This window comes from Sinohyriopsis cumingii, chromosome 4 (assembly GCF_028554795.1).
Source record: "Sinohyriopsis cumingii isolate HCF-2022 chromosome 4, ASM2855479v2, whole genome shotgun sequence".
NCBI lineage: Eukaryota > Metazoa > Mollusca > Bivalvia > Unionida > Unionidae > Sinohyriopsis > Sinohyriopsis cumingii.
Genome location: NC_142964.1, coordinates 4105399 through 4128453, shown reverse-complemented (window position 1 = coordinate 4128453; position 23055 = coordinate 4105399). Strand labels below are relative to the sequence as shown.

The following is a 23055-nucleotide window of genomic DNA, read 5'->3' as shown; positions in this document are numbered from 1 at the left end:
TGTAACCAGTTTGTGCATCAGTGGAGGAAAAGGATGCTTTGGGGTTTTTTTCATATATATATGAGTGTAACGCTCTGGTGACTGATTATTAACATACTAAAGTCTACAAATGAGAAAGCTTCAGTATAGGTATGCGTAGCAACATTTAAATAGTGAAGTGGTGAAATCTGAAAGAGGAGAGATGAAATCTATCAATGGACCTGTCAACCATAACAAGACCTTCTCAGTAAAACAGTCAATATTCTTCTGTAAAGTCGGACCAATGTTCAGTAAGTTGCAATTATTCCACAAATCTGTATTTTAGGGATAATTTCAGTAGAAATACAATTAAGCTGGAAGAGTTTCCAGTTCTATATATATACATATATACTGCTTATCTCACCTGGACTTTACCAGAATAGATGTAACCTGATCAGGAGCTAGGTGATGGATGGGACAATGCTAGTATATGCAGCCCAGCAGCCAACTAACAGGGATAATATTTCCACAAAAGTAAGGTATTCAGCCATTTCTTCAGCCAAGTCAGTATATATTCTTATATATTATAAATATAAGCCCACTCAGCTTTATGTCCAGGTGATCCACAAAAAAATCCATACATCCTTTATAAAGAACATAATTATTGCCCTATTTGTTTGTTGGTGCATGTTTGGTACTGTGGTGAGCAAAAAGCCATTAAGGACTTCAAAAAAGGTGTCACCTTTTCAACAAGGAAATCAATAGAATCTGCTATATCAGAATCCACAATTCTTTTGTCAAAATTTCCCATAACCATCTTCTTCAGGAACAGTGCTGGCATCATCCAAAATCTGAAAATTGAAACAAAATACAACAGTTCAACACATTTTATCAGTGTAAGAATTGTATAGAAGCAAAACACATATTAAAGGTATAAGAATCATGTAGTAGTAAAACACCAATTTTCTTCTAAGTAAAATATGTTTCTTTGATAATACTTACCCAAACTTTATGATAACTACTACTACCTAACAAAGACAACCCTCCCATGCTGAAACATTTTAGCTAAAATGCCTTTTTTCTGCCCAAATATATGGCAGGTAAATATATGGTGCCCACGCTTTTCTAAAGAAAAATTTCCAGGGTTTTCCCAGGATGAAATTACTTTTTTCAAGGTTCACATGTGACCATTACTGAATGGATTTAAAGGACACTTTAGATTACAAAACATGCATTTTCTAAATCTAAAGATGTTTCTCTTTCAAGACTCTCCGAAAACATTGAAGTCAAAAAAGATGATCATGCACAAAACCATAAAATGTATCACATGAACAAGTTTGATTATAATCCTATAAATTGGCATGTGAAGTCATTCAATGTACAGAATAAAAATTCTAACTTTATTTTGCTGCATTATGTTGCTAAGTGAGAACATCATAACTAGAATTATGTTTTGTTTCCTTTCAAACATTTAATACAAAAGAATTCTATAGCAATATATATATATATATATATATATATATATATATATATATATATATAAATGCATCTCATAGAAAGTAACTTTTCCTATTAGAGTATGAAGAAAAAAAATGCAAATAATTAGAATTTTGCATTGTAACGAAAAGAGTTTAACCCTGAATTTATCTGTGCCAATAAAATCCCAAACAAGATTTTTCAAACAACCTAATCTCCTTAAGATGATCTGGTTAAAAATCCATCATTTAAAAAACATTTTCAAAAGGGTTGATTTTAATTTTGACAAAAGACCTTCAAAATTATATACTGTTGTATAAACGAGGACTGAATTTTCTGTAAAATCAACTTGTCTTATTGTAATTCCTTAAACCAGTCCCCAAACATGTATTGATACAGGAGCTCATATAGTTTTTTTTAAACATATACAATGTTGTCTGGCATTTCTGCACACCTAAGGTTTCTTTCTCCAATACTGAAGCAAAACGCAAACCGAATTCAACCGATTGACGAAAATAAAATACTACAATGCTTACCATTTGAAAAGAGGCAATTGTCACCATAATATTCTGTTTAAAATAATATTAATTTTGGACACACGGGATACCACAACCGTGTTTTCATGACTCGCATTATGTTGGCCAATTCTGCGCACAGCTTTGAAAAGATGTAATGTTTATCCATCGGGATATATAAATGAAATACTTTACTTTGGACTGTTTATGTCAGAAATTCAACGTAACAATTCCAATAAATGGCAAGCAATATTAAGCCAAGTAAACCGATCTTGTAATTTGTTAAAGTAAAATTCAATATTTTATATTAAAAAAAGTAAGCTATTATGTGGAAGAGAAACAACAATAAATAGGGTGTTATGTAGAACGTCTTGTTTATGGGGAAAAATTACTAAAGAATTTAGAAACAGAGTATTGGCCAGGAAATTTTGTGAGAATCCCGTTCTAGCGGCAAGCTGACATGTTGGGTAGCAGACAATTTTGTACACATGGGACAACTTGCAAAATTGGAAACCAAGATGCATAATTTTTTTAAGGTATACATTTCCATATCTTATATAATACACTGACTCCTCGAATAAACATCAGCAACTGAGCAGTATCAGTAATGTCTGTCGACTCATTAAGAGACAAGGAAAACCGCTCAAAATCATTTGTCTTCTTATTTAATTGGCTAATGATGTTGGTCCCAATTTCCTCAACTCTTCAAGCAACTGTTCTCACCAAACGGCTGATAGATTCAAATAAATCCACATTCCCTGGACACATTTCTTCGGCTGCTACAATCAAACATGATTTAATTAACTCACCATCAGTAAACAGCTTTCCTTCCTTAGCTAATAAATGAGCTACTCATAAACTTACTTTAGTTACAGCCTCATTTTCATTTTTCATTTTCATGAAGAAACTGCATTGTGATGAAATATTCCGTTTTAAAGTTTCCAATTTTTCTGATCATTGCTTTCCTGTGAGTTGAGAATATAGTTTCGAGTGCTCTGACTCACAATGATGCCGAATATTGTACTCTTTTAGTATAGCTATGGTGTCAATGCACAATAAACACAATGCTTTGTCATCTAATTCTGTAACAAAGTAATTCACACTCCATTCTGCCTTAAAAACACGACATTCGAAATCCACTTTTCTCTTCTTTTCTGGTTTTGAAAGTGACATGATGGATATGAATGGGTAATAAAACGAGAACAAAATGTCGCAGAACAGTGAACATGTGGCACTGGAAATGCTGCTGAATTATAACTGTGTGGTGTCACAATGTCACTGCAGAGGTCACCACCAATCAGCATGTGAATGCGAAGCTACAATAGCAACCTATACTGCCTTTCTCATGCCTCCTCAGTCGCAACATCACAAAACTTGGCAATTGGCCGTTCCGTTATAGAGTGTATTTTTTAAAGAATTTGAAAATGTAAAAGCCATTCTTAGCTTGCGGGCTGTACAAAAAGAGGTAGTTAGTTGACCACCCCCTGTGCCAGAAGACTGAATAGGTTTTCAATTTGTCTAATATTTTCTTTTTCATGATGAAGCAGCATGCCAGAGATCATGGAATAGTAGTCTTTTATTATGATTGGTGCTGTAGGAAGTTAGATATCTGAGGTACTGCAGCACTCACCAGTGCAATTTCGTCTTGTTCACACCAATGTGTGAAAATTCTCCATTTTGCTTCATACTTTTTGAAAGTGGAGGGCCTTCTAAGTCATACCTAGATGCAAACAAAAATGTAGAGATGGTATGAGGTTTTCTTTATCCCTGTTGATAATTAATCAAGGTTAAAAAGAGAATAGCAAGGAATATCATGGTTTGCTCCAAACACAAATGTCATCCGATGTTTCTGAGGAATATATTTCAGGTAGTTTGATGTTGCTGCCATGGAGGTAGTAATGACATGTGCCATCAGACATGAATACCCTGGGATTGATGCTGGGTCAGAATGGGAGTGTCTTTCTAACCAAACTACATGATCTTACAGGAAGCTATGTAAATGCTGACATTTAGATACGTATCTTGTAAGTGCACAATGATTGAGCAATCTCTCTCTGGATTGTCATTTAAAACCCATTTTGATATCTGCATCTTTCTCAAATAAAAACCTGGTGAATTTACATTGAGCAATTGGTACTGACCTTGGCTGGAGAAGGTCATTGCTTTCTTGCTGTAGTATGGTTACTATGAAGGGCAGTATGAAAACAATGTTATTTTTCATTATAGGGATGATGGCTTAAAGTGCAATGCAGGCAAAAACAATCTCTTTCTCTCTGCCTCTTGTCCATTTTGATTCTTGAGAACTGGTCTTCTCTTGTAGTAATGTCATTTTGACTGCTTCCAAGTGTGCTTATGTCTCTGAAGAGTACTTTTTATTCATTTGTTGATTTCCTCGAAGTCCCTCCTCTGTGGCTGAAGCTGTGTCTGAGGGAAAATGATCTCTTTGGTAGCTTGTTTTTGTACTTCCTCACTCTGGCCATTAAAGAGAAGATCAGATAATAATGGCTGTGATGGTGATCATTACGGATGGCATTGTTGTTGTTGTTGTTGTAGGGTTTAACGCCATTTTACAGCACACGATAGGCTATGCATGGCAGCCAGTAGTAATGGTGGAGGAAGAACCCAGGAAAACCCTGGGAAGAACTACTGACCCACGACAAGCTACTGGCAAGCTTTCTCACATACCCACATTGGCAGAATCCTAGACTCGAACCCACGCAGACAGGGGTGAGATGGCAGTGATCCGTAATGACATGGCAGAGGTAAAGAGCAGTGTCTCTCTTTCTGCCTTTTCTAAGTTAGTAGCTGCTGTTATTGCTTTGGCCAGCATGTGCTGGGCAGCTTTGTTTAATATGCAGCACATTCCAGAAAGGAATCCCATACATGTTTTGTGGGAGGGATGGAGATGATAAACTGTGTTCAGCTTGTGTGTGTGTGTGTGTGTTGGATTTTTAATTTAGCCTTAACATTTTGTCAGTCATATCACTACATCTTGTTAGAAGATAGCCATTGATACTGTATCCAACATAAAACCCACTGTCTTGATATTTCAGTCTTGTCACCCTCCCCCCCCCCAATGATGCAATGTCTCAGCCAACTGTTGGGGTGTCCATATGAAAATATGGAGTGTGGGTCTTATATATCCTCCTAATAAAGTTAGAGGAAGGGTCTCACTGTGAGAAAAAGAATTGACACCAGACTCCTGTATTTGTCAATGTAAACAACCCAAAAGGTCAGTAACTATACCAGACTGTGGAAACAATTTAAATGCTTGTTTGTTCTTTTCAATGAACAACTCAACAAATGTTGGAACATTAGCCCAGAATAATTTATGGAGAAGGAAGGACTAAACTCTGGTGACAGCCAGAAAAAGACTTCCTTGAGTGAAGCCCAGAAGGCAGTCTTCTCTCTCATAAAGACAAAGCAGCTTGAGAGTAAATTTCATCATCTCTGTATAAATATGGCAACTCTGACATCTCCTGAACCATCTGCAATGTAACTGGGGAAGAAATTCAAAGGTGGCAGCTCACCATGCTCGTAGGACATCCTGAGCAGGCTACTTATACTTACTAAATGGATGCCCTAGCATCAATTAAAATAAAAAGCTACCTGCAGGAAATGACAACTGACTGCCTATACATGTAAAATCACCAGCATCACTTATAACAACTTAAAAGTGGATGCTATCACTAGAGTATGTACAGAAAACTTACCTGTATGTATCTTACTGCTGCAGAAATTATACAGCTATTATAATTGTTTTCTAAAGTACATACAATACCTGCACATTAAATACAGCTACAGCAATGTGATGGAATGGACTAGTGAACCACGCAGATACAAACAAGGGCAAACTGTGCTGTGTTAAGAAAAGAACAAGTTGGAAATTTATAGCTGGAGTAAGCTTTTCAAGAGAAAACTTCTCCAATCTGTTTAAGGTAGAAAGACTTTCAGAATACATGTACTTGTATGAACTTCAAGGCCTCTATTGCTGTAGACAGAAATCTATTGAATATGAGCAATAATAGTAACAGGGGCATTCCCAGTAATTGGTACCCATCTCTGTATCAAGAGAGATCACTCTAACTGCCACTTCTCTTTCTACCTAGAAATTATAGCCTGGGAGGGTGGATTTTGCAAGGTAGGATTAGTTCTCCTAAGGTATTATGATTGGATAATGAATTTAATGAAAAAACATATATGCATACGAATTGTGTAGTAGAAAAAATATCATTGGTATATGAATTTTTTAATATGTTTCATTCATAAATGGACCAGATGTTTCCACTTTGCAAAATTTGGACCTGGATACGGATACTCATACTTAATTTGAAGACATCCTTAATATTCCTCACTAACATACTCACAAGTACATTTGAAACTGAGGAGTTCATCCTGCCTAATCAAAAATGTCTTTGATTCTATGAATTAATTACAGCTTGAAGAGAATAAACAAACACAATCATTGTAAAAGCATAGAATAGTAGTTTGTTTCATAAATTTCATCAAGTTTGTAATATCCAACACTTCCCCCACTTTGCCCAAATCTGTGCCCCTTTAGACAAGTCTGTTGCTAAAAATAAGATTCAGGGGCCAAGTTTTGTTTCATACCTAAAACTTTTTGTCATGCCCACTGAGTGCATATATGGTTATATGATGAGGATACAAGTAATGAATCATTTACTCATGAAAGTTATGAGTAATACTCCAGAGCAAATATCAGATGCCCTTGCCAAGGAAGTGTATATATTGTTGTAAGATGGGGATCTCAATAGTTTCTATATTATGACGCAATTACTAAAACTATAGAATATAGAAGGGGTCTCAATCAATTCAACCCACTCCCATCTGACAGGTGTTGACATCTGGGTCAGTGATCACGTACATGAACTCTTTGAAATGTTAACTCATCATGTGAAAGTTATTTAAAATTCATGTAAAAACACACCCACCCCTACTCCTGCCACTAGGGAATGCAATGTATTTCTAAACCTGCTGTGCATATCCACAGACAACTATTAATCATATCTGAAGGTTTGAAGAAGCTATCTTGGATGCTTAAGGAGATATTGTGCAACCATACTCATAATTGCACATATACAGGCACACAAGCATCCAGATGGGCAGAACCACATAATTCCAGCTTTGTCTACAACACGTAGTTGATTAATAAGCAATCACATAAGATCCTTCACAGATTAATAATATGATCTTTGCTTTACTTACGTGGGTGCTGAATTTGTTTGATTGAAAATTGAAGTATCATAAAATCCATTGCATAAGATAAGGGAGGCCACTCTCTGATTCTTATGGGTATGTTCAGCAAACTTCTGAGCCAAAAATCCTCCTAATGAAGCACCAAATATATGCACCTGAAAAGAACAGACAAAATATTCATTAACAAAAATAAGCAATAACTAATTAAATCAAGTAGTCAAAGAAATGGGAAAAGGAATAACTGGTGGGAAAAATGTGAACTAATTATCATGAACAAGTCATTGTTAACTTCTGTAGATGTCACTTAGGTCTGCTACAATCTAACACAAGTGTCAAACCCACTCTAATTATGCCCTGCTAAAAGCAGCCACCTGACTCAGACAGGTATTTCAGAAATGGAATCTATGGCAATATATATAGTTTTAATGTTATTTCATTTTAAAAAATTGAGAATAAAAAAAAGCATACATGCCAACCCTGAGAAAAGTATAAGCATAATTTTTGCTAATATAATTGGCAAACAGCACAATCTGAGCATAAAATAAATAATCTATATATTACTCAGATTAGTTAAGGCTGTTCAGCTATACAGCTACATAGTTATCCTATGGTTAAACAGCCTTTGTTAAATCTACAACATCATGGTAAATATATGCCACAATACCGTATAAAAAATGTCATTTATATTTACTACTAACATGGATCTGCAGGTTAAAATAGAAAGCAGAAATTGGCAAAATCCATGTGGATTAGAACCAGAATACAAGCACAAAACATACTTAAAAATTATTCACATTCAACACTCACATTAATTAGTCTACATCAATACATGGCTATAACTTTTGCCGAATGATTGTCAAGTCCACAGATTCTGTCCTCAATCCGACTGCTTCACTCTCATAATCTTCTTTACAGATTTCTAAAGCAGTGACAGATTGTCCTTTCTCTGATCAAACATGTTTTGAACTTTAAAAAGACCCAACTGCTCTAAGAAATTTTATCCACAAATTACCAGTAAAGTCCATTTCATGTAATATCTGGCACCACATTTTTAGTTGTTCTTTTGATGTCCTCTTATAATGACCACATGTACATCTGGGTGTCTTATAGTAACTGAATTCAGTCATTGTAAATATCAACAGTTAAAATGATCAATTGACCAGCACATTTTCCCACTCAGTGGCTAGTTTAAGTGGGACTGGTAAGTCTTTTAACTTGCTGCCCAGCTTATGTGTCATGTTTAACACTACATGTGTGCCTGTGACACAGTCATGTCTTCAAAGCAATATGATATAATGACATAATATGCTCAAGTGTGCCATTTTCCTGGCAAAACAGGCATGTGGGATCATCTGTCAGGTTCCACTGATAAAGATTTGCTGGTGATGGGACAGATCATACACAGACCTATGCAGGAAACAGATTCACTGTGGTTCATATTGCTAAACATCTCTCTATGTGCTGTTTCTTTCTGACAGTTGCTGTCTTGTCCACATTGCTTGGGCACCCATTTAGACTATTCTAGCTGACCTCTCTTCATCCTCACCTCTGCGAATTTCTTCTAACCATAGTATCTGTCTGCTGGGTTAGATTCATTCTATTTCTGGGATTGAGTTAAACTAAGCTCATCTTTTACATCTTTTTTTAAATGTGATATCACCCCCAGTGACAACACCATTTCCTACCATTGCTAAGTAAGCCATAAAAGAGCCGCATGGAAGACTAGTTATCCAATCAAATGATATCCACCCATAACACATCTTTTTAACTGATAATGAAACTTACTGATTTTATAACCCACAATAAACTCCATCATCACTGCCTGATCATGTGACCTACACTAACAGTAAACTCCATCATCACTGCCTGATCATGTGACCTACACTAACAGTAAACTCCATCATCATTGCCTGGTCATGTGACAATGTCAGTAAAACATACAATTTTCTTTAGCAAAATTACTATATTTACTAAAACATTACTTCAATATCAACATATAAATATCTATGTCATATGAATAAACAGTATTGTAAAAAAAAATGTCATCACCAAGCTGAAATTACCAATTCACAAACAATTCAATGCAGCTCTTTCATTATCAACTGGCTGCCAACAAAAGTACTATCTACTCTTCCAGATGACACATATACTTTTACAAGACTAATATATACTTTTGGTTTTATTGTTGAATCAACTTTGTCTTATACTCTTAATTTTAAGGTGGCTACTCCAATATACAATTACAAAGCTGCAATGACATAAACATTAAGACTGACCATTTTTGCCTTTATTTCATACATTTTAAAGAGCTCTAAATATGATTTTAATGAATTGGCTATTTTTTTTACCCCCCCCCCCGGTTTGGAACCAGCTGGATTGTTGGAAAATTTGATATGATATTTTACAAACATCATACAACTTATACAATCATGAACATGTTGATCATGCTTTAGAGACAGGAATACATTTGGATACTCAATTAGTGGGCCCAGTGGACAGGAATACATTTGGATACTCAATTAGTGGGCCCAGTGGACAGGAATACATTTGGATACTCAATTAGTGGGCCCAGTTTGATGAATATTTTCACCTTGATCAAATACTATCATTTCATACATGCACAGAACAATCAGAACTTGTCCCAATAACTTAGTTTATTCAGAATGAATACACAATAATGAAACATTGAAACATTGATTGTATGTAGAGCAGAAGAAATATACAGATAACTTTGGAGTAAGTGTATCAAATTTAACTGTTTTATATATATATATATATATATATATATATATATATATATATATATATATATATATATATATATATATAAATAAACATACTGAAAGAATTTTATAGCTTTATATATCTTTGAACACACTAAAAAAGGTGTTGATGTTCACCAATTTATCTGAGTAAAATATGCAAATACTCTGTTTATCTATAGCTTTATATTAATGTATCAGTTAAATATGCATAAATAAATGTTCTTTGCTGTTTTCTTTATTACATAAAGATGATGTTCCAAAGTCTTTTGGTAACAAAAAATGTCCCCTTGTTCCAAAAGGACCCTCATGTGTAACTGTTGTTTCTGTTGTCCACCCCACTGTAAAAACGTTTAATGTAAGAGCAGTTTTCTGTTGTAAATAAATGTGGACTTTCATACCTTGTCTATCTGTAGGTGATCTAGAAGCTTCCTAAAACCTTCTAGAAACTCTTTCATGGTCCAGTAAACAGGATACTCAACCTGGATAGGTTTAACATAAAAAAATATATTGACATCTGTAAGTAAACAATATCCAAACATACAAATGACTGTCTTATCTTGCTTTCTACCTATTCTTAAAAACCAACATAATAAATCCTGCTCAATATAAACCTCACCAAGAAACCAAACCTAGTGCTTACTTCTTTAAGCTGTACTTTATTTATTTTCCCAATGGTAAGGAATCTGGGAATTAACAGACATAGTACCCATTTAACTCGTTTACTGTCACTGTCACTAAGCTACCTTGCAATACTAAAAGAACAGCAAGTTCAGTGATGTCACTGCAATGCACCACTACGAAAACACTATGCCAGTTTCTGTTCTGACATGTACTTTCTTTCTCACTACCTTGCAATAACAATGGCAAATCAGTACCTCTTTTGTCATAGATTGAGTGATGATGGAAAATTCAATTACATGATAAATTTTGATTATCTTATTTATACTGGCTTATATTTAATGATCCCACTTCAGTGAATACAGGTAGTCTTGTCTGCTGTAACATCTGCCATATGGTAAGCCATGCTGACTGTTATATCATCATACATGACCATATTCCAGATGTCATGATGCCACTGGCAAGGATTGCCTCTGACACTTGGAAATTTATGGTCTGAAATTCTTCTGCCATGGTTTATGAAATATAACAAAAGAAATAAAATCTTGTAAAACATTTCTGTGCATGATAGTTTCCAGGTTGCAGTTTTAGAACCTTCTACAAATGGCTTCAGGTTCTAAAACTGCAACTTAGCAAAAAAAAATCGGTGAAATTTGAGTCCATAACTGCCATTTGTATTATGTAATGAACCTCCTTATAACGTTAATGTTCATGGATGAAGATGTACATGTGTTCTATTAGTGTGGACTAAATATTCAGATCATTATCAAGGTAAACATGTTTATCTTAACCCTTTACCTCACGCAAGCATCTTTGGACGCCTCTACACCATTCGCATGGAAGCACCTTTTGATGCCTGCTGTAAACATCAGCCATTTTAAGCGGGTTTTCGTAGTGTCGCCTTCGGGGAAAACCCCCTATTAGATACTATATTCATTTCTGCGAATGACAATTACGTCAGATCACGTGGTCACTGTTCATACTCTGGTCGAAATCTGCTATTTAAAGTAACTGGGTTGTAATCTCCACTCTCCAAAATGGAGGTCGTGGATTTCATTCAATACTTAACGAAGTTTTCACAATTAGAATCACAACTATGAAAGCTTGAATAACTTAGGTAAAGGCTCTGATATAAATTATCAAATTCAAATGACTTAGTGATGTAGATGCGGACAAAAAACTTGTAAATTTCGAGTATGCAAAATGGCAACTATGGTTGGTCACGCGGCTTCACTGACTTGATGGTGAACGAGTTCTCTCAAGATTTTAAAGCACATAAAAAATTCTTCCGTGAAAGCTGTAAAATGGTTAAAATTGCAGTTAAACGTAACATACACTACATTGCTTAACAGGTAACAGGCAGGCCTATGTGTATAGAGTCGTATAGGTAACAGGTGTTCTATTTATAGCGCACTGCACTGGGTAACTTTGCTCTATGAGGTAAAGGGTTAATTTGAGTCAAGGACACAGGTGTTCCCCATGGAAACACCTTGTCTACCTGATGTTTCCCATGTTCTTATCATAATTTTAGTAACAGACTTTATCTTGCTAACAACTTAACATCTTCTAGAAATGAAGTTTTGACCCTCATCCTGGTTCTACTATTGTGTCTTAGTATATATATATATATATATATATATAATGTTGGTTACTTAATCAAATTATTGTTCACTAGAAATATGAAGTGCTCACCAATAATATTCTTGGGACGAAACATTAACCAGGAATTATAGAACAGACAAGAACATTCTGGGATGATAATACTGTGATACCCAAAAGACTTAGCACATCATCACAATCCAGGATATTGGTACATTACCACATTCAAGACTACCTGCACATCAACATATTTAATATTGGAACTTGTCTAGAATACCACTGGAATTCAGGTGGAACTTCATATATTTGGGCTTGTGATACACTGAGTCTTAATTCACAATATTGTAAATTCTTTCTAACTTTTCACTTTGTATTCAAGAGAAATAAATTATTTCTTAAATTTTACAAAATTTGTTGCTTTTAGCTCTTTGTGTTATTTCGTTTAAAATCTGTGCGCTGTTATGCACAAAAATAGGGTGAACTAGCACCAGTTGATTACTTTTTGTCTAGACCGGACGAGGTTAATAATTTAATTTTCTATGAAGTCAGAGTTCTTGTTTCCAAAACATTTTGGTTCTGAATTCTCAGTTTTCAAAGATCTGTCAATTTGTTCCTATGTGCCTGACTCAGTTTTGGCAAAAGTGGATCCCTGGAGTCCATTTTCAAAATTCCTCCAGTCAGCTCTTTGAATATCAGTGATCTATTCATTTTGACACATTATTAAGTTCCTTTAGTAGATGATTTTGCCCAAGGTCTATTCTCATATGTGCCTTTCTGGAGATTCTAAAAAATGTTTCAAAAAGCATACCAAATGCAAGACCATTGTGCATAATGATGACAAGTCTTTCTTCAGTTTCTTCACTAAATCTCCCAATATGAAAGAAGGAAAAACAAATCTCCCCTTTTATTCAAATGGAAGAAGGAATCAATTCCAGCATCCAAAGTAGATCCTGTTAAATACCAACAAGACTACCAACTTTAAGATGCACAACTTTCACTTATTTTAGTGAAAAGGAAGGCCATCTTACCTGTGAATAAATTTATTGACAAAATATCAGATGCTGTACTTAAATTTTCCTGGATGCCAAAAATGCAGGGTCAGCATTCAAAATGAAAAGGCTTTAAGTTAAAACTTAACCTATAAATCAGAGCTCAGTGTAAGTTCCAGGACCTCCTGTTTGTGGACCTGAACTCAAGTTTTCAAAACCGTGTACACACTTTTCTATGTACTCAATTTCAAGTTTTTGGACACCTGAATTTTCATGTTTGAAGTCCTACAAAAACATTATATGAATAAACTTGGAAATCAACCCATTATGTTCCGTCTGATCAATGTGCCCCCATTTATTACTTAATGGATCTCTCAATGTTAGGGCATTATTATACACAAGTCATGGTTCACACTACCAATTAAAGTGAGCACTTAAGTTGCTAGAAAATAAAAACTTTGCCTTACTATATAATGAAAGAGAAATGGACTTCAGCCTGTTATTTCTTAGATGTATACTCAGTGACTATAATTTATGCTTCTGAGATGCTCCATCAATTCAGAACAGTGAGAAGTATTGTATCCCCAGGATAAATGTATTACAGCCTTTGAAGGTGATCCATGAAAATGGTGCTCATTAATGTAATGTAAATCAACAGGAAAATACATGGACACACTTTCAAAGATGACTATGCTTCTTGAGGTTTATGTGCTGTTCTTCATCAAAACACCATGTATTTTGCCCATACAACTTCACAAAAGCACAGCAGAAACTATACACTTTAATTAATTTTTACTGATGGTACCTAGCTTACATTACTGTTAATTACAAACTGGTATTAAAAAATGAATCAACTGCTACTAGAATGATCAATTCAACAAAAACTGGTAAAGTCAAAACCATCAGTGACTATTGTGGTTTGTACAGATAAACACTATGGTGTGACGACACTTGTGCATGTGCTCTCATGTACAATAAAGGGGACTGTTTCATACTAACATTGAAATATTTTCAACTGTCATTTTCTGAACTTTTAGAAACTCAAAATTAAAATGCTTGTTTATGTGGCAACTGATTTGGTAGTTTTACATAACTAAAATTACGATATTGCAAGCAATGACATGTGATAGACAAAAGACCATCAATAACTTCTCGTTGATGACCAGTAGAACTAAAAAAAACATCTTGACACAATTTTCCCAATGTGCTGCAATGTCCTTTAGTTACCTTCTTTGTTCTTTAAAAATGCCATCAATGAAGATCCATGAAAGACTACTGTATATGATTTTCAATCATAAAACAAATTATGATACTTCTGCCTTCTTTAAACTTGAAACAAAATACATGCTGGCATCCATTTATGAAATCAATAACTCTTGCATATTACTTACTGATATGACCCTATAACCTTTAGAAGACAATGCTAAAATCTGCTTGAAGAATACATCTGCAGTGCCACTGGCTGGAGGAAGACATACAATTGGGCATCGGACATTTCGGGGCCCAGCATCATATAATGTCCATTCTTTTTTATCATCATCATCTACAATCAACTGCAATGACAAGATTACATTATTTGAGTTGTTATGACTCTAGGTCTTAAACTATGAACAGTAATAGAAAGAAGTGAAACAAACAAATTTAGTAATGAACAAATAACTTATTTCTCTAAGTTACAAAGTGAATACCTAAAAGACACCTATAGTATTGTGAATTAAATCCCAAACAACCCTAAATGTCCTATCACAAGTCCAGAAGTAAAGATCACTCTGAATGAATTCTAATAGTCTCGACTGTCCTCATGAATCAAGTCTTGAATGTCCTGATGTACCACAATGATACAACCCAGAATATCTTTGACTGAATTCTCATTAATCCGAATGTAGTGTTTCAGTCCAAAAAGTAAATGAATTCTTTGTAATTCCAATGAATAATTTTGAAAAATAATTCCTCCTAAATTATATCAGAATACAACTACAAACACTGATCACATATTTCCACAGAATGACATGAAACAGGAATGAATAAATGTTTACCAAATCTCCTTCATATATAGATACCCACTCCATGTGACATATGACACAACATACTGTTCTGGAAAACAAAAATTTTCAACAGACAATTCCACATATTCTTGAACACAAATTCTAGTAAACATCTTGTACTTCTTAAAATAATGACAAAAGTCAGACAGGCAAGAACCCCATTCACAACAATCAATCACAGTCATAACAAAACTCAGGTATGCAAAAACTCGCCACACCCCTCAATCATGGACAAAAATCAACCACATAAAATAAATTAAATGTAAGTAAGAAAAAAAAGAATTCTCTAAAAACATGGGATGAAAGTCGAAAGAAATTCAGAGAGCTATATGTTGTGTACCACATATATCTGTTTATATGTCAAGCCAAACTGTGAGCATCATAGACCCTGATCTGCCAACACATCATGTGCTGGTTGATAAAGATCTATATTGTTTGTTCTACTGATTACTCCTAATAAACTACACAGACCCAGAACTGCCAGTACATTATGTGATGGCAAATCAGGGTTTGTGCAATGTGCAGTTGGACATGACTTGTGAGCGGGTATTTATGGTAATTATACAAATTAATGGTGTCTTTAAGTCTCTAAAGATAAGTTTACTTCAGAAAACTGAACAAAAAACAACCTAAAGAGAATCATATATATATATATATATATATATATATATATATATATATATATATATATATATATATATATTGCATATGTTCTGTTATGAGTCTATGCTCTTAAAATAAGGAACAGAAAAGAGTGAAGACAACAAGCTTTGTAAAATTTAACAAATAATTTATTTCCCTAGGATAGAAAGTGAAAAATGAGAAAAAACGACTTACAGTATTGCGAAATAAATCCAAAAATAATCCAAGAAGTAGAAACACAAGTCCTATCAATGAAAAGTTTTAAGTGAATCTCAGTTCAAATCTCAAATCCCAATGAAATTCAAGATGGAAGGCAATGATGTCTGTAATAACCTACAAAATACAGATGTTCAATTGCAAAAGTCATCAAGCAAGAACATGACTGGCATTTGATTATCCAAAGTTAAGCACTTATATGATCAGATTGTGCTTTGTTAATATTGATGCCACAGGTTTCATAACGCTGATGACAAATTGAGTGCAATTTTTGTGCATTCTCTAAATTTAAGAAAGGATTCATTAAATTTTTAAGGGATTGTTGTTTTATGTTTAATGCCATTTCTCAGCACAGGATAGGCTATACATGGCAGTCAGTATAACTGGTAGAGGAAAAATCCAAGAAAATCCTGAGAATATCTCGACAAGAACCACCAACCCAAGGGAAGCTAATGGCAAGCTTTCTCACATACCCACAACAGCCGTGTCCAAGATTTGAAACCATGCAGATGGAGATGAGATGGAGTAATTGGTATGGCTAATGTTTAAGATCACATGGCCACCTGGGACACATATGGGGCGTTATACATTCAGGAAAAAAACCACTACAAACTATAAACAGAATCCCATACATGCCAACCCCGAGAAAGATATGTGTAATTAACAAGCATAAAAATGTGTAATCCATAACATGCCATAATTACATTTCACTATGAAAAATGTACTTTTGTTTTTGCTACTAACTCGTATCTGCAGCTGGTCAAAATTCATTTCACAAATGGGCAAAATCCATATGGATTAGAACCAGAATACAAACACAAAACATAAGAGCAAATTATTTAACATCTAACTATTGCTGAATGATCATCAAGTCATGAACTCTGCAACTAGCATGACAATCATGTGCTCAATATGTGATACAGTACATAACTCTCCTATTCTTCTTTTAATAAAGTTTGTAAAGTGGTGTTGTTTTGTCCTATGTTTTTTATGGACATGTTTTGAAGTTTAAAAATATCCAGCAGTTCTAACATTTCCAGTCATCTTTTAACTGATTTTTAATGTAGCTTTTCAAAAATTCAGTCATATTGCTACAATGTCTGTAGTGTGGCAGTTTATGATGTCTAGCATGCTGCAGACATGTAGCATGTTGCCCCACCCATTCACATTATCCTGACACCAGGCTGACCAGTCCTAACACCACCTCTTAATGCTGAGCACCTAGCAAGGCAGCTATTAGTACCATTTTTATAAGTCTTTTGTATGACTTGGCCGGGGTTTGAACCTGTTACCTCCCGCATCCAAGGCAGACGTTCTAACCACAAGGCCACCGAAGCAATACTCACACACATATATATTGCATATTCTGCTTTGCTTCCACTTCTCCCTATTCAGCTCATACCTGTCCCTGTTCTGTCCAAATGAAGTCACTTCTCCCTAAAATTCGAATCTGGATTTACCCCTACATAACAACTGCTACAAAAGCATAATGATTTGCATGTATGGAATCCAGGAAAGGTTATGGAAATAAAATCAAATGAAACACTTGAACAAAACCTAAACATAAATCTTCTATCTCTATAATCTTATTGTCAGTGGGGCAATTGGATATGCAGCAAAATGAGAACTGTTTGCTCTTCATGGTGAAATCCAAGGCATCCAATATAAAAAATCCATGAAGAAGTAAATAATAGCAAAAGTAGTTAAACTGCCAGATAGGACTGGTACAAGTACATGGGTAGGTGCAATACAATATACAGAATCCATGAACATGTAAAGAGAAAAATAGCAAAAGTAGAACATTTAACCACAACCACAATAAAACCAATGAACATGATGACATAATCATTGCAGCAAAAGTGACCAAATATTGGCCAATCCTAGTTGGGATTACACATTAAAGAAGCACAGAGAGGTAAAATAAGGATTAAAAGAGAAAAGGCATTAAACTGCCAAAAAGGAATGGTAAAGATAGGGCTCTCCTAATTAGTTGGTAGGTGGGTGATTTAACTGGCTACTTTTACTGTGCACAAGGCTACTTAAAAAAAAGTTATCATTGGGGGAGGTCCTCCAAACCCCATTCCTACTTTGGCAACTCACCCTCCAACTTTAAATCTAATGGAAGGTCCTGTAAGATACAGCAGTAGGTGTTCATAAACAAGATCTAAACAGAAACACAGCCATCAAAGATTTAAGTTTTAGGATACTTATCTTACCTTCTTCTGTGGAACTGAACTTCTGAAACTCTGATAATCTTGAGATTTTTGCAAATCACCCATTTTATGGTAAATCCAAGTTATACTTCACTTCATGATCAGCTACAGTAACTAAAGTGGCAGGTTTCATCTGAAAGTGGATGTACATAGTCATGGATTATGACGATCATATTGTGAAGCAAGTTTACTGAGTCAATGGTTTTAAGAAAAGTAAAGATAGTAAAAATAATTGTATTAATTATTTTTAATTCTTATAGTTTTTCCCTGAGAAAACATTTGGCAATCAGTCTCTGATGTCTATATATCAAGTTTACAACTGGCCACTATAACATTTTAAAAAATGCTACTCTTGCAATTCATGAGGGTAGAGGGGTGCACCAAAAGGGGCACAAGGGGTACGATACCTCTCTATTTCTTTGTAGCAGGTATGCTGATGAAAATGTACTGACCCATTATTACAATAACTACAGCCTGTTTATGAGTTGTATCCCACATTGTCTTTGAAAGATACAATTACAGGACTATTTATCCCATTACCAGGGATGGTCCTGGCTTTTAAAAAGCTGTCGCCAAAAAAATCGCCAACCTCAATATTTTGTCGCCAATTTTCGAAAAGTGTCGCCAAAAAAAGTAGTGTACATTTTTCCAAGTGTTAATTTAGTCTATTAATGTAACAGGCAATGAAAATTACAAAAGATGGATTAGTTAATACTTTAATTACAACAAGCATTAACAAAATGTTACAAAGTGTTACATGAAGATCCGTCGCGATTTTAGGGCTGCCCACTTGCTGAATGCAGTTTCAAAGTCTAATTTTTCACATCTGTACATGCTAATTCTCATTAAATTCTCGAGAGATGAGATGCAGAGTTTATTTCTGATGTCAGTTTTTATGAGGTTCATCTTACTGAATCCACGTTCACAGTCCTCAGTGCTGACATGTGACACCAGTAGCCTCTCAGCAGCCCCCCCCCCCTTTTATGGCTAGCTTCACAAAGCTTGTAGCGAATTGCTTCCTAAATCCCAAGAATGATCACTGAATGCTGTATAAATTTTCTCAACAAGAAAAACAGGATCTCCATTCCCACGAATGAAACTTACACGAGTCAACACCTGGCAATATTGGACCGTATATATAAGCGTAAATTCACACCCAATTTAGGGATTCTTTCACTCCTGTATTTTGAGAAATAAATAATTATTATTAATTATGCAAAACTGTTTTTTTTTGCTATTTCTTGTTGCGGAGTTTAAGTCTCTGCAGCCGTAACACGGGACTGACGGCAAAAGGAAAAGATCAATAAAGTATAATGCTGCACTGGCGACAGATGTAATTGTGATTGAGATTTTTTCCATTTGCTTTGTATTTATACACAGTAGTCGGTACTTCAAAGGTTATCGGTTTTCTATGAAGGTTCAACAAAACTATTGTATTGGTATATGTATAAAAAAAACAGAAGGATTAGCCATACAATTAATTGTATCTGTTCTATTCGCATCTTCAGAAGTCGGTCAGTTGTAGGTATAGTGCGGTAGCATGATTGACTGTATCGTAGCATACAGTACTCAGCCCAGATGTCAGCATAAGCAGATTATGATGTAACAATGCACTGTAAAGATAGGGTTGTCAATAAGAACAAAGGATCATTTGTGTAACAGATTGATTCCAATGCATTGTTTAGTCAAGTTTGTGGCTTCCTTTCGTTCTGGCTTTAAATTTATTCAGTCCAAATCCATGATTGTATGTACAAATTAAATAACCAAAAAGTATGTCGCCAAAAAAATCGCCAGATGGGATATTTTTGTCGCCAATAAGGAAAAAAAATCGCAATTTGCGACACTGGCGAAGCCCAGGACGATCCCTGCATTACACCTTACACATTTCAAACCAAACTGCATACAATATGCAAGATATAAAGCAATATAACTGAGTAAATTAAGATAACGAGATGAAACTACAGTGAAAATATTATCTCAATGATATTAACGTAATGTAAGTTGACTTTATTATTATTTTGTGAGTTATATGCCATAAATTCCAAAATAATGTAATGTGAATAAAATGGCTTTATATTTTTTTAAATTCATAATTAAGTAACAATTAAAATGTTAATGTTTTGACTACATTTAAAAGATCAAGTAATTTAAACACCAAAGTAATAATTAAAATATTCAGAGGACAATAATTTCATGTTACCATATCAATGAAGAACACAAATCAAAATAAAATATTGTAAAATAAAGACTAATATTATTGTTGTGATGACAACATTCCCACAGGCAAAAACAATAACAAAGAGATAAAAAAAACTACAGTAACGAAATCATGTCATAAAGATGTCATTCTTTAAATCATAAATAAGTCAAAGTAGATTATAGATTTATAATATCTTTATATTATATGCTAAACATTCGACAATAATGCAGTCTGAGCAGAAGTGGTTTAATGATACATATAGGCTTAAATCATATTTAGATGGCACTTAGCATGCAAGCAATTTGATTAGCAATTAAAATTAGAATATGTAATGTAGACATTATTATTATTATTGTAATGTTGTAACTTGTAGCAAATACAATCATTTCTAAATACAAGTGTAAACAAAATCTTAATAACAAATAAATTGTTACTAAAACGTTTCATTTCAAAATCTGAATTCTTAATTTTAAAATTATGGTTAAAAAATATCAGCCATTATTTTACATTGAATGCCATATAGATGTCCCAACTTTTATTTTTACCTGCACAAGCGTTGGCATCGCAACCTGACAACGTACATTACTAAAAAATGTAGTAAAAATAGTGTTTCTTTAATACTGCATTTGCCAGTGCCTTTATTTTTCCAAACTGCAAATGTTTGCATAGATAGAACAAAGTTTGGGTTGAAATTTATGAAGGGAGGTAATAATCTTCAACTATAGCAAAAGTCATACATGTGATGTACGTGTTCAACATTGATTATTTCAGAAATGGGTGTAATTTTTTTAGAATTTTATTCTACATACCTTTAAATGGCAAAAATAAACTTCATTTGGATGCTCATACATCCCTATTTCTTTGGAAGCAGGGCTTTCGTTATCAGACAGGATCTGGGTGATTTACCTAGCTACTTCTACCTTACACCCAGCTACATAAATAAACCCACCTGTATTCCCATTGAGGAAGATCCCCCAAACCCCTCGCCTACTTTGGCAACTCACCCTCCAACTTTAAATCTAATGAAAGGCCCTCTGGAAGGTTATTATTTAAATGCCCTAAGAAGTACATAAAAGTATGTGGACAGTTTTGGACAAAATCAACCTAACCATGTGATCCAGTACAATCCAGACTGAATGTTGTGTGATGAGATGTCACAATGAAAGCTATGCATGTTGATAAACAAATTCCACCTACCATATAGTGGGGGCCCCGAGTGGCCAAGTGGTCTAAAGCGCTCTCCATTACAGATCTCTGTCATCTCACCTCTGTCTGCGTGGGTTCAAGTCTCGGATTCAGCCAATGTGGGTATGTGAGAAAGCTTGCCAGTAGCTTCTCGTGGGTCGGTGGTTCTTTCCGGGGTTTTCCCGGGTTCTTCCTCCACCATTAATACTGGCCGCCATATATAGCCTATCGTGTGCTGAAAAATGGCGTTAAACCCTACAACAACAACAACCATATACTGACCCTGTTTAGTATGTGGCCACCACTGTAAAAGTTCATAGAAATCAATAATTTTCTGACGAAAATTTCCTGACAACAGTTAAGATGCAGAGGTTCAATAATCAGGATCAAAAAGACTTAGTATTAAATTTTAAAACAACAACTTTTATTTAATTTAATGAGTACTAAATGCACACACGTGACCTGCAAGGTTTTTTCCTTTAGATTGCAACCTTGCCTGGTAAATACTTTTGAAAACAGGCAGTTGGATATGATTCATACTCCTCCTGAGGCAAACAACAGAAGCATACAATTTCCACTTATGCCATTTCCATTTAAATACCTGCATTTCAAGAGGTTTTCCCAGCCTAATCTTGAAAATGGATTAAGTATAACTCGGTGCTATCTGTAAACTCATTCTATACAATCACGCGTCTCTTAATATTAAGATCTCAACACCTGTATCTCTTACAAGGACCTAAGACCATGCAGATGTGCAGGTACACTCATTAACAGTACGGTACCGACCTCGTCTTTCCGGTACAGCCATACCGGCATTAATGTCTTAAAGGTACAGCGTAACAAACCGTACCAGTTTACTTGCATTTTGGATCGAAGTGAAAACCAACCGATGGTAACAATTTAACTTAATCACGTTTTTACCGATGCATGAATGAATGGTGATATTTTAGCTAAACCCATGTACTCCAGTCATGCTAATGGTTTCAATGTTGGGATCCAATGGATATAACGTCACCTTCGTTTTTATAATAAAAGCCATTTACTTCTAAAATTCCATACATATACGTCCATGAAAACATCACCATTGCAATTTTGTTGTCATTCGGTCTTGTCAAAAAGACGATATCATCTGCTCAGTGCACAATCAACCAATGGGATATGTAATAAGATTGCCAAGAATATTTAAGGATCAACGTAGTCAACTTACATGTTATTCAACACACAAAAAGCAGGTGGCTTTTTATCCCACTACTAGCATAACAGAAAACATAATGAACTCGTAGTCTCGACAAACCCGGAAATCACATCACGAGTTAACCTCACGAACCTAGTGATCACGTGCTAGCTCGGTCTCTAACCCATCTATGTGTACCACTTTAGATAAAAGAGTACCATGACACCAGTCTGATAAATGAGC

The 23055-nt window shown here is 34.8% G+C and overlaps 1 protein-coding gene across 1 annotated transcript in view; it reads right to left on the bottom strand.

Moving 5' to 3' along the window:
- The window catches only part of LOC149800551 (uncharacterized), a 123352-nt gene extending 100358 nt beyond the window's left edge, over window positions 1-22994 (bottom strand). The window contains exons 1-6 of the mRNA XM_089954434.1: window positions 22846-22994; window positions 18257-18386; window positions 14529-14690; window positions 10330-10410; window positions 7176-7321; window positions 701-809 (exon numbers count right to left, since the gene is read on the bottom strand). Coding sequence (XP_089810560.1) covers window positions 701-809; window positions 7176-7321; window positions 10330-10410; window positions 14529-14690; window positions 18257-18319 — 561 coding nt within the window. The 5' untranslated portion in view covers window positions 18320-18386; window positions 22846-22994. The remainder of the gene's footprint in view (window positions 1-700; window positions 810-7175; window positions 7322-10329; window positions 10411-14528; window positions 14691-18256; window positions 18387-22845) is intronic.
- Window positions 22995-23055: the final 61 nt, after the last annotated feature.